At 34.7% G+C, this 13,783-nt stretch overlaps 1 protein-coding gene across 1 annotated transcript; it reads right to left on the bottom strand.

Moving 5' to 3' along the window:
* Positions 1–613: 613 nt before the first annotated feature.
* Positions 614–12,731, bottom strand: LOC138305739 (uncharacterized). Its single transcript, XM_069246019.1, has 7 exons — positions 12,596–12,731; positions 8,880–9,095; positions 8,137–8,466; positions 4,433–4,573; positions 3,921–4,004; positions 3,419–3,586; positions 614–963 (listed from the first exon to the last, which is right to left on the bottom strand). The coding sequence occupies exons 2-7, from the start codon at positions 9,073–9,075 to the stop codon at positions 614–616; spliced, it is 1,269 nt and encodes a 422-aa protein (XP_069102120.1). The 5' UTR covers positions 9,076–9,095; positions 12,596–12,731.
* Positions 12,732–13,783: the final 1,052 nt, after the last annotated feature.

The following is a 13,783-nucleotide window of genomic DNA, read 5'->3' as shown; positions in this document are numbered from 1 at the left end:
GACCTGATCAATCTTCCTGTCGATACACCAATCACAGATGACCTTCCAAGACTGTTAGACGGTAGGTGAGGAAGACTTATTGATTGGGCGATGCGAGCTGACACGTCTGAAAAAAAGCCTGACTGAGCGGCCTCCTGATATAGCTTCCACGCTCTTAAAATGGATCTTCCGGGACCGAGGCTGGCGCAAGAGATTGGTTCTGAGTGGGAAAACCAGAGGAATATCCACCAACAGAAACGACAAGAGCTCCGGAAACCAGGATTGTTTCGGTCACAGGGGCGCTATCAGAAGGAGGGGAAAATTATGCTCCCGAAAGTTATATTAGAACCCTGTCCACCAGGTTGAATGGAGGGAATGCATAAGCATGTATCCCCTCCCAATCTAGAGATAGAGCGTCCACAGCCCAAGTCATTTGGTCTGGCACCGGGGAGACAAAAGTGGACAATTAGTGGCGAAGTGGCGAAAAGGTATATATGAGGTATGTTCCACACCTAGCAAATGCCCCCTAAGATCGGGAGATTTAGCTGCTTTTCTGTCACAACTAGCTTGCAACGCCTGGAAAGAGTATCCGCCAGAACATTCAACCTGTCTGGAAGATGTTTGACTAAGAGAGTCAACCGCATTTCCTGACAGAAGAGAAGAACAAGAATGACGATGTTACAAAGGACGTGGGACTTTGCTCCCCATCCTCTCTTTCCAGATACGCGACAACTGTAGACTTGGAATGTAGAATCTTCCGAAAAGTCTGCAGAGCCAACCGAACAGCCTTATCTCCAGCACATTGATGTGCTCGGAGACCTGATCCCCAGACCACTCCCCCGACTGGCAATGTTCGTCGAGGTAAGACCCTCAACCTGTCATCTGTCATCGCTTCAACGATTCCTAGACTCGGTGGAGTATGAGGGAATCGTCGAAATAGATGTGTACATTTATTTTCCCGGAGTGATGAAATCCTACGCCAACCTGCAGCAGTTTTGATGAAGCAACAGTTTTGATACCGAAAGGATTTAGTTTTGTGGTAATAAGCTGTGTTATACCATCGTGTATTCAGGACAAAAAAAAATCAAGTATAATAATTCGAACACAGTGGTACGTTTCGTTCTGGCACGAGCCGAAAATATATGAAAAATTCTATGTTTCTAGTTGTTCACTAAAAGAAAATGGATTATTACGGCTCTAACCACATTCTAGTTGTAATTGGGGCCGCGATAGCTGATTGGTATGATGTCTCGACACAAGCCCTCTACTCTGGGTAGCTTGTTCGAATCTACAGTGGCTGTTGCCAGGTATTGACTACTGGCGGTGTTTTTTTCTCCGGGAACTCCGCCTTTCCTCCACCAATAAACCTAGCACATCCTTACATGACCCTGACTGTTTAAAAATGTAATTGTAGTTTGGAACTGTCTGTATCATAGATCAGGAAATATGTAACTTATGTAATAATAATTATGAGATTTTTTCTCTAGGAGTAGTGTTGGGAGGGGGGATGTCCATGATTCTTCTGCTAAAACAACATAAAATCCTTTTAAAATACGCATATGTTTACACAGGTGTTAGTGCAATTCGAAATGGCTGTTACAAGGTGATTTGTCCATCAATTTTGTTTTACTTGTGATATAAATTATGACATGCATCGATTTTTTAGGGAAAAAAAGCTGAAACTTTTATTGTTTTCCCGTCATTTCACAAAATTGAGAAAATGTAACGTCATTATTATGATTTAATCGTATTCAGCATGATTCAATCATATTTAAAATATGTTTATTTGCCTCTGTGTGTTGTCTGGTTCTCTATCTATGCGCGTATATACGAATGTGTCATTTTGGCTATTTTTTGATAAATTTCTAGGGGGATGGTCCCTCTCTTTTTCCGACCTCATTGATGTGATCTATCATTTTATAGTACACATATGTTTACACAAGGGTTAGTGCAATTCGAAATGACTGTTACAAGGTGATTTGTACATCAATTTTTTTACTTGTGATAAAAATTATGAGATTTATCGACTTTTTAGGGGAAAAAAAGCTGAAAATTTTATTGTTTTCCCGTCATGTCACAAAAATGAGAAGATGTAACGTCATTATTATGATTTAATTGTATTCAGCAGGTTACAATCATATCAAAAAATGTGTTTATTTGCCTCTGAATGTTCTTTGGTTGTCTATCTATGCGCATATATGCGAATGTGTCATTTTGGCCAGTTTTGATACCTGAAATCCAAGATGGCCGCCATATGACCCCCATGGGACTTTAGTTGTCAAAATAAAATGAAACTAGACATCATACCGGTCCTAAAAAAACATGTTTCGAAAAACTGCCAGAGGGGTACATGGGAACCTATTTCTCCTCCCCCACTATGTTTATTTAATTGTTTCTGGTTCATGGTCCCTGGTTTATTTGCCCCGACCATACAAGTATAATACCCTATAGCCATTATTCACCAGTTAAGGAAACGAGTATCAATGGATTCCCTGCATTTTCTTTTTTTCCTCTCGGCTCTGGGATATATTTATACATGTTTATGCCATAGTTTTGCCACTGATGTGACCAAATTGACCATTCATGTACCTCTATGGGAATATAATGTGAACTTAATTTGATTTTCCATCTAATGATTAAGGTAAGTAAAATTATTTACAACACATTATATACTATTACTGCACATGTATTACTACCACCGCTATGCATATTAAGAGTGACAACCATTATTTTGGGGCGAGTCTTACGTATATCTGCTTGTTATAGAATTAAAAAGCACAACATCGTTATTTGATGCTTATTTTATAGCCAAGTTCAGTGCAATAAACAAATTTCCCATTGAAACGAGACATACTCCATTGTACATCAAAGATCAATTACAAAGATTCGCATCATCTTGAAAGAAAGAATAGTGTAGAAAATGTGTAAATTAAGGATTTACATAGCTATCCTCTAAAATATACTACTTTGTATAATTTGAATAAATAATGCTTTATATATAAATCAAAACCGTATATTGTACGCACATGATCCACTGCATTATCAGAACAGCATATATCGCACACAATGAGTAATTGGCAGAGATATAGAAAGCCAGTGACGTTTTATGTCAAGTGTAACGATAAGTTAATGCTTATTTAGATGTTGTTAATAATCAATACAATTGACAGGAGAACTAGTTATTCTGCGTTTGTACGATTTAGTATAATGTTTAATAAAAGTTTTGATATAATCTATGTATAACAAAATGGATAACACTGGTGTTTGAAATTTACCCCATACACATATCATCATTTCAACCGCAAACATTACGTCATTTTTCGTTTGTTTTGATTACTTATAAAATATGTCTCAGTGAATTTGGATAAAGATGATGTTATATGTTGATATACACTTACTTGTCAAGCTATTCACGTACTAGTTTACATAATACACTTACCAATGATGAACTCCACATTGACGATCCTATTGAATATTTTTAATGCTTCTTTGACTTGTTTCTCGATGCTTGTTTTCAGTTCCGGACTCGGTATACATTTCCCGATAATAAATTGCACCCTGCATACTCGTTGGTCAGATGGACAGTGATTGTCAAATTCTACAAATTCTAAAAGCATAACAAACATGAGGTATCAAGCATGTTTCTGACCATTTGTTAAACTAGTACAGAATTATTTACTATGTGTTTCAGGATACTAAACCATGAAAATGCTAGGGAATAGTCCGTCTTTCTCTCTTCGGTAAACTTTTAAAAGAATTTTAAATTTCAAATTACAAAAATGTATGATTTTATTCTTTCTCTCGTATCTTAAACGACGAATCAACCTTTCTATGGTTACAAACTCGTAATTTACAATGGTTTAAAGAGTTTTTTTTCTTCATACCAAATGCATAAGTATGTATAACGAATTTTCTTAGAATCGAATAACCATAACACGAACCTGATGTATCAACACAATCTCCCACATATCTGTTAACGTCATCCCTGGGAGCTTCCAATTTTGTCTTATCCCTGTCATCTGTATCTAGTCAATGTCAAAAGTGATACGTATATAAATTGGTGACAAACTAATACTACAATAGTAATGGCCGATTCAGTTGTTTACTGTAGCATAACATCAGCAAGTTTCATTTAAAACTTAGTAACCGAACAGATGTCAAACTAAATTACGAAAATATAATGCAATATAGAATTTACGGTATACACAATAAATAAAAAGAAAACTGGACCACACTTTGAGCGATCTCATTGTATCTAGGGATATTTCAGAACATGTATTCGAAGATTATTACGTCATTGCTACTGACGTCAAGTCACTAGTATATTTTCTCGCCTTATATCAATCTTACTATTCATTTGAACAACCATGTGACTGCCAACTTTCATTCATGGTTTTTCAATGTAAAAATATCCCTGCTTATTTCTATGTAAATGTATAGAACTTTAACTTACTCTGGTTCTGAATTCGTCCAGCATCCCCCAATATGACATTGTCGGCGCTTTCGATATAAGTGGTTAAATTCACGTTGATGTTTGCATTGACGTGTTTTGGTATCATGTCCTGCATCTGGTTCCTTGTCGGTACTACTGAAACTAGAATAGGAACTATTGATACATGAAAGGTGATAAAAACTCCTTTTAAATATGCTATCTTTGTGTCGATACTTGTTTATTGTGGTGAACTTTATGATTTCCAACAAAAAATACAGGTTGTATTTGACGTAATTTCAATAAAATGTGCTTGAAACCAAGTCCACAACGACCCTTGTCTAGAACGATCGCATCGCTTATCGCCTCTGGCCGTATATTCTGACGCATCTGAGACAAACAGTTGTGACAAGAGCCGGGAAATTCAAGGGGCAGTGTTGCGGTATTTGCGATTATAGATATTTAAAACAGTCGCGCTACGTGTAATTGCTATATTGATAAGTGGAAATGTATCCGTATATATAATATGCAATCTATAACATACCCTGATATAATAAAAACGATCGTTTACTCATTCTAATCGTTATGTTCTGGGCTACACAATTGTTATGTTCTTTAGGTCAAAAGTCATTTGACATCGTGTACGTGTATGTCAACTCAGGTTCGAGGAGGTTGCGGTTGACTTTTGTCTGTAAATTAAAACTCTAAACATAGACTTTAAAGTATATATCAACAAGAAGAAATATAAGTTTACAAGAAAATGGACCAAAACAACAATGCAATGGCACTACATGCTACATGTACATACATATAATGTATATTTATGAAAGTAGACCCCGCCACCCTTCATACCCTTTCTAAAAACCCTATCATATCGCGACAAACGTACCCATATCCCACCTTATGTAAATATGTACTACACACCTCAATTTCCTATTTGAAACTTCATCCTTCAGAACACCGCACAGAAAGAGTTAGGCTTATTTATTTTTTAAAGTTCTGTAATGAGGTTACGAATTTATTCGATAAAATTTCGGGGCTTTCCTTGTACGAAAACAGAATAACATTACAGTAGTAATAATGCACGCACGGCCGATATAGAAGACGGGACAAAACACAGATACTAGATACAATGACCAAATATGCATGACATGTATTCGTGGACAAGATATGCATGTTAAATAGTTCAACTAACACAGGGCCATGGAACAACATATTTCTTATAAAACCCAAACCATTTACATGACCGCTTCATTATATTATCTAACCGTGCGCAGTTTTGGTAATAACAAACCTGTCAACCTTAAGTAAATTTCAAAAGTATACGAACAGTCCACAGGGATTTGAGAATAAGTTAGTTTATATCAACATGGGCACATTAGATATCCTATTGACCATTATGAGACGATTTAGGGGTCTAGATAAAAAACAAAACGGTAAAATTCGTATTCTACAAATACGCAACTGTACTATGTAGAAATAACAGGAAATTAATGAGTACGCAAATTGGCCAAATTGGCAAGCATTGTGGTGTTTTGAGGGTTCGGGAGAGATACCCGGGAAAAATATTACGATTTAAGATATGAGTTTCACGATGTATTTTTGACGATTTTGCGAGCAGCGAAGGCGCGATATTTTGGTGTTTGAGAAGGAAAAAATATTACTATTTATCATGGTTGTGATGAGTTTTACGATGTATTTTGATGATTTTAAAGCTTTCTGTACATTGTAATTTTTCGATTTTTAATTACCTGTATTTAAATAATGATAATATTGTGAATATCGTCATATCACTATGCAACCCTGCTCGATCTGAACATACCGGCTTCACACCATCGGCACATTGTTGTGTAACGCAAAGTACAAAGAAATGTAATAATGAATTAATTGTCTTGCTAAGACTTATACACATTTTTTTTAAATACATATAGTAGAATCCCTAAAAGGAAGTATGAAAACTGTGCAGGAGGACCCTTTTTTTCTTTTAAATGCGCAGAACAATAATGGGGGCAAAGACACAACAGATAAATTATCGGTTTTTTTTTCTTTGAATCTGCGTGTATTTTTTATGTCTCCGTATGTTTGTAACGGATGATTTTTTTTCATCAAAACGTAGGTCGTTTTACTCCAAGGTGGACTGAATAGGAAAGTAATACTTATTCATTCGTGAATAATGACCTTATGTTTAACCCCTCACATGATACTCCATATGATATACTCGACATTAATGACATCATCATTTACATAAAGTGACGTCATTTTATAAGTTATGGCGTCAATACTGTGTCATTATGTAGGGGAAAAACACGCTACCCAATAAGTTAAAATAGAACATATTTTTCTCCGTGTGTATTTCCGTAAGTACTAAGACCTGTGGCAAAAATCAACATGCATGTTGGCAGTTCCGCGATCGGCACACCGGCTTCCGCTAGTTGATTGTCTCAGATGACGTCACAACTCATCGGAACTCAAGGGAGGTAAGTCATAGAAAAAAAACTGTCGTCAAAAAGATGTGAAGATTGCTTTCATTAATTGTACTATTTAGAGACAAAATATAAGCAAATTTCAAACTGATTTATGTTTTAATAGGACATACAGATGTTTTTAGCGTATTATCTCATTTTCCATTTCCCTTCTGTTTTTATCGCCTTTAGGTATTAAAGAATCTTAATAATTTCCTTGTTTCCTCGGAAATATTCTATTCAGGTATCAGAGCTAATTACTTTGTCTTAATAAAATTGAAATAGTATTTTGTCGATATAATGCTGTGAAGAACAATACTTTTGTATTAGATAATGAAACATGAATTTGACCAGGTCATCTGAGAGTGAAAGAGTGGTGTATGCAAGGTACATGTTAACTAGCAAAATTATTGAATAAGCGGATAGCAAAGCTGAAAGCAACTATGAATAAAAGATATATATTGTTGTAAGCCCTTCTTGGGTAGGTAATGAAAACAAATAAAATCGTGTATTACTTAAGTACTTTAGTTAGAATCGAAAATTGGTTATCATAGAAGACATTAACATAAAGCATACATAGACACATGTTTAATTAGTTATTCTCCAAAAAATGATCTTTATTTCAAAGTGAGAAATAATGTATTGACACAAATGTGTTAAAAGTCAAAGGATTGATAAGCCTATTATAGTGTTTTGCCTTATAAAGGCAATATATACAAACAAACTAACATGAAGTTAAGAGGAGGCAACTCGCTGACGAAGAAACACTATAATCACAATACTTATTTACAATCTTACTTGGATACTTTTTCCTCTTTTTTGTTTCAACTGTGTTTCTTAAATTAACAGTGTAGTCCGTATGTATATCATATTTGCTATTCATATAAATATGATACTAAATATGACACGGCAGTGACGATAGGAACTTAATAACAAGTAGATGTAAGATTGTTGTTAGACTAAACCCTAATACACATACTTTAAAAACTGGACTACAATAGTATGAGTTTTATCGGAAAGAAACTGTTCTTTGACTGAAATGTTTTGTTCCAACAATGGCTACATGAATACTTATTTTTCGAAACGTCATGAACTAGTGACGATGTAGAATATGAGTTGAGGTGTAGTTTCTGATGGAAGATAAACATACAGTAGTATGGAATGAAAGTGTGTTCAAATAAGCAACCAACTGATGATCGTTGCTGATATATGAAAAAAAATCGATGAGTGAGTAAGTTTTTGCTTATATTTTAAATCTATACTTACAATTGGTTGTTACAGCATCCCTAACGGTAACGTCAATCTCCCCACTTACTCCGTCTCCTGCATGATTTGTAGCTCGGCATATGTATGTACCGGCATCTTCTTCATCGACCGATACTATAACTAGGGATGGGGAAGCAACAGATCCGCTGAAATACTTTATGTTGTCTACTTTTATATCGGCGAATGTATTGTCATGCCGCGCTCTTTTGCTCCAAATCACCTTATGGATTTCCCCTTCAATCGTGCACTTTAAGATCGAAGTACTTCCAGCCACGGCACTATGACTAGTACCCGTTTGTATGATAGGAATTATCAAATCATTTTCAGTATCTGAAAACAACAACAAAATTGTAATATTTTTGTTCATTGTGTTCATTTCTAGATATATCCTGAGAACAGATACAAAGTAAAAAATCTTTTTTTCATTGTGTTCATTTCTAGATATATCCTGAGAACAGATACAAGGTAAAAAATCAAACATAAACAAATATCTATTGATGTAGTCAAATAGCAATTATCTGATATCTAATCAAATAAAACCGCTTGTTTCCGAAACTTGTTTCAAGGTTTCAAATTTATTCTGTTATCAAAATCGACAATCACGATTAAGACTTTTTGTGACGGTCCATTACAAAGTGTAAGAAACTGTTAATTGAATTTTTCAAAACCAGTCTCATTACATAATCATCCTCATAGCTGATGTTTGGCAAAAGCAAAATAATATTCAAAACCAGCAACTTAACCTTCAGAGTTATCATTACTCTCACACCCCGTTGGTTGGTGGTCCACAGCCGGTTGGTCTTTATCTGGGTTGTAGTCAGCTGACCTCTTAAGTCCGTCTTCCTGTGTAGCGTCTTGCTCTGTCCCACAGAAACATCGACCTATACTGCCGCACACACTACTGAATCCTGAACAGATGATCTCTCTGCAGGTATCCATATTTGATTAGGAACCTACAACTAACATATAATAGGTAACAGTGATTTGAAGGTCATAAAGTGTCCGGAGCCGATTATTCGAATATAATGAATTGTGTATTCCCTTGACGTTGCAAACAAGCATATGTCCATACTCGTGCTTCTTCGGTTACTTTCATCCAAGGATTATCTATAGTAAGATTGAAGGCAATCAAAGAGAAAAATCCTTCAAATATTATAGGGATACCGATACCTAATTTTAAAGCAAAACAAATGATCACAGATTACCGTTATTCAATTACTTTGGTTTACATAAAAAAGCTTAGTGGTAAAGTCTGAATTTGGATTTTGTTTTCATATATGATACCAATCTTCCATATGTGGATATGAAGGATCGGGATATATGCCCGAGGGTCACAGGCTGCTGTAAGATCCGCGTCTTGCCGAGGGTTTTACAATATTGTGTTGTTCCGATTTTACAACTTTGATATCGCGACGTTTTGCAAAACAAATCCCAAGACATGAACTTTCCGTAATATTTTCTACACAAATCCCATTGTTTGTATGTTAAAAAACAGCCTATTTAAAAAAAAATAACAGCGTTACCGATGAAATAGTTATTTCGTTGGCGGCGTGACGTCTCGAGGCTTTATGAAAATTACCATTTGCATTTAATTTCTATTTAGAATGGTTCAGAGAATCATTCTTAGCGTAGTATATACAGAAGTTAACAACATTTGGAACTAAGAAAACACTGAAATGTGTATATATAGTAGCTGGCATCACTATGATTTGGCTAGCAGTGTCCACTGTGATCGAAGTTTATGAAATGTTCAAACTCGCTCGCTGCATCTGTTACTACACATTGTGGTCCGACGTTTTGTATGCCGAACCGTGGTCGGCGCTTTTGGAATAAAAATAAATTTTATCTACAACTACGTAACTTACTCTTTCAGTAGAGTGTTTACCTTATTAGGCACATCATATTGTTTAAACAACAGTTTTACCAACTCATTCTTGGCTATTTGGTACATCTGTATAACTTAGGTTATACCGGCTCGGCTATGGGTATAGCGTGCATATTGTACTTGCTTAATCATATAGCTATACGACATTCACTTGGGAGCGTGGATGTATAACAAAACTAGCATTGTATCTTTAATGCTGCCAGGTATCTTAAATTTCAGATTGGCTGCCATTTTGCAATTCAAAGAAGAATCGGATTACTTTTCATCAAACACAGCAAAATATGAAAATTCACTTCATTTGATTATATTTAATTCGCTTAATGTCAGTTTAGCCAATTATCATACTAATATTATATACGGATACATGTACATAAGTATAAGTATATATAGGTATATATGTAAACAAAATGGAGTAGATTAAGCATGGATGGATGCAGAGCAGAAACATAACAATATATAATCTGGTTTTATGACACATCACCATTTTTAACATTTTGCCCGACGACATAGATCCCATTTGCTGTTGTTGTGATGTGAAATATAAAACGTGATACGATGTTAAAGGTTTCTCCTTGGTGTAGATAATGCCCTATGTTCTTTGAACTGTAAAATACGATCACGCTATACGTCTTTACTCCGTACAACATTTGATATTTTGCGGTTGCGCTGTTCTCTTCAATTTACAAAAGTTATGTTTATCACCATTGTCATCAAAATAACTGCCCTAATAGTATAACAACAAACAATAGTTGTCATATTTTTGGTTTAGCTCGATGTCACGGAAACGCTACCCTAGGAAATTCCATATAGTTGTGTCGGACTACAATTTATGATTTGCATGTACATGTAATGTAAATATTTGTCCTATAAACCATTTGTGCTAACTTTACGTTTTAAATATACCTCAACATATATATACTATAGTGGCAGGTCAGGGGATTATTAACCTAAAATATGACATTTTAACCTGGAGCAGGATACGATGTTCGTGTCTAAACAAACTTTAGTGTCTCTTTACATTTAGGGCAATTACTTGTTTATTCTACTAGAAAATTGTTTTCTCGCATTACAATAGCAGTATTGAAACAAACCCTCAGGATTAAACTGTTACATGAGTCGTTCGTCCGCTTCACGGTAAGTCAGTTTCCATACGGTATCGGGGGTAAACATTGCGCATTACTTCTATCAGCTCTATTCTACATTCCAATCAAAATATCAGTGGTTTCATTAAAACCATTTCATTGCCATTGGTTTTTGTATGCACTTCTCTTGTAGTCTGACATACTTTGCGATAGATATGTATTATTTTCTTCGTCACAATAACCACCAATACTTTTTTCAAACAATAGAAAAAAATATTTAGACAAAGTATATCAGAATAAAAAATGTGTCAATGTTTGATATGATCTATAACTTATATGCTTATCACGAGTCCATAGCTTGATAAAATATTTATAATCCATCATTTGAAATTATATTGATACGTATCATACATACAAATATGTTAAAAAAATTGATACACAATTACAGCTAGACAGTGATATTTAATAACATTCTTAATATCCTAGTTAGGTTATGCTAATCTTAAAAAAAAAGTTTTCATAACACGCTTTAATGAGACACATTGTGGAAGTTTGCACAATCACTAACCCCTAATATCTAAAAGCACAATAGTGAAATAATGAATTGTAATAAAAGTTTGTTATAAATTGAAATGATCAAACACAGTCGCAGAATATTGAATACTGTTTGAGAATTACACCGAATGATAAGATGCGAGTGTTGTTACTTATCGGTAAAGTGACATGTATGCTTTTCATATTTCTTATCAGTTAGAAAGTGTCATCTCAAAAACATTTTCACTATAAGTATCCAACCCAAAAAACTGTACATTCCTTGCTGAATTGAAGGGATTTTGTTTTCTTTTACTCTTTATTGTACCATAGGGACGTTTGATTTTACTCCTACAAAACAAAATGTGGCATGCGTATGACTATGCAGTTAGCTTGCCACAATATAAATTTAATTGAACTACCTTGTTTGCAATGTACGGGAAATATGGAGTTAGAAAACAAAGCCACGTATCTGTATCTTACATGAACTTATTTTTTTTACTCGTGATTGTCTTAATGTAAAAAATATTTCACTTTCAGATGAATAATCAATAAAAACCATGCGCTTTTTCACCGTTGTAACTACAACTCTATATTGCACTCTTATTCCCGTAAATTGTTATATGATTAAAAGAATCAATACATCAATTTCTTTACAAACTGATAGACGAATATGATATTAAATGAGTTATAATATATATCACAAAAAATGCAATTTACTCTTTATGAAATATATGTTGACGGTGCATACCTAAACCGAAACCGCTTTAATATAAGAAACTATGAATGCAAAACTAGGTCAATGGTCAAAGTTTCTATTTCATTCTGAAGTATCATCGTTTGAGACCTGCACGTGTCTTCTATTTTGAATGATAGCGGAGTTAAATACAAACTGTATAACGAGTTCAAAAATTTAGTAGAGTGGCAAACGTTATTTACTGTCCGCCAATAGTACACTTACCATCACATGCTGATCAAGGCTAAGAGTTGTTTGTAGAGATCACATTATCATAAAGAAATTGAGACAATCCAGTAATCCATTTCAACCATACATGTTTAGAACAGGTTCAGTTTAAGTATGACGTGCAAAACTTAATTATCGTTTAGCAATGGTAGCATATGTGCGCATGCGTATGGTTGACATTGATATGTCTGTCGGTGTATATGTTTTAAGTTAAATGCATGCCACAGTTGTATAACATTAGTTATGAATACTAAATTGTGCATTTAAAACGAGTTAAAGTATGCATTTAGTTATACTATATTTTACATCGACTGTGACCTTCACATAATAAACTCCCGCCAAAGTAGATGCTAAGCCTAATTGATATATTTTTGCTATGTCCACTTTGAGTTTAAACTTATTTCTAGAAGTTTTTTTTTCCTTTGATCATAGTGGTTATCTCTGGGTATGTTTATTTAGTTTATTAATTAACATATGGTTGAGGCGCATTGGTAGTAATGACGGTATAAACACCATAGGGTAGGTTACATTAGCCTTAAGAAATAAAAAAAATAAGATGCATTGCCTTAAAAGCATTTAAATTCTATATTCTAATTTAGATGACCACGCCAACCGATTTCACCTATCAACAGACATTTAAATAGCTAATGCTTATCGACATCATATTGTAAATCATTATACACAAGTATGTGTATCGCATTCACTTCTGCGTCGTGTCACTTAAAATACTTATACTTACTTAAAATATGTTCTATCCAGTAAATCTGTCTATCTGATTAAATGTTCTATCTTGGATTCTTATCAAATACCAAATTAAGCGAGTCTGATTTTGTTACATTAGTTGTTCTACCTGTGTTCCATCCAGACTAGGCCAGCACGCTTGATTCCGATGTCAGATTCCTGTGTGTTGTATCAGTGTAATTAAAGAGACGCGGAAGGTATAGTGATGGGCAAATGTCGCTATTAAAACAGCAGATCATCATTGAAATATTAAAGCAAATGATCGAAGATGTAACCGATTTTTTAATACGCCTGGTTGGTGTTTAACGTAAATAACCACCGTCACTGGATAAAACAATAACTATCCAATGCTATCCAATACCTAGACAAACAAACATCCATTCATATTTCAGGGAACCTACCGCAAGTGTTTGACTCTGCGCAAGGTACCTTTAAATGCAATAT

Source organism: Argopecten irradians, chromosome 13, assembly GCF_041381155.1.
Source record: "Argopecten irradians isolate NY chromosome 13, Ai_NY, whole genome shotgun sequence".
In the NCBI taxonomy this organism is placed as follows: domain Eukaryota; kingdom Metazoa; phylum Mollusca; class Bivalvia; order Pectinida; family Pectinidae; genus Argopecten; species Argopecten irradians.
Note: the sequence above shows the minus strand (reverse complement) of the source record. Positions and strands in the feature narration are given on the sequence as shown.

Bases quoted from the DNA above. Each gene is read 5' to 3' on its own strand.
- LOC138305739 (XM_069246019.1), bottom strand. From the start codon at position 9,075: ATGGATACCTGCAGAGAGATCATCTGTTCAGGATTCAGTAGTGTGTGC. The intron at 3,587-3,920 runs GTTCGTGTTATG...TTATGCTTTTAG, and splicing joins AGATTGTGTTGATACATCAG to AATTTGTAGAATTTGACAAT. The intron at 964-3,418 runs GTAAGTGTATTA...AAACTGCTGCAG, and splicing joins CAATGTGGAGTTCATCATTG to GTTGGCGTAGGATTTCATCA.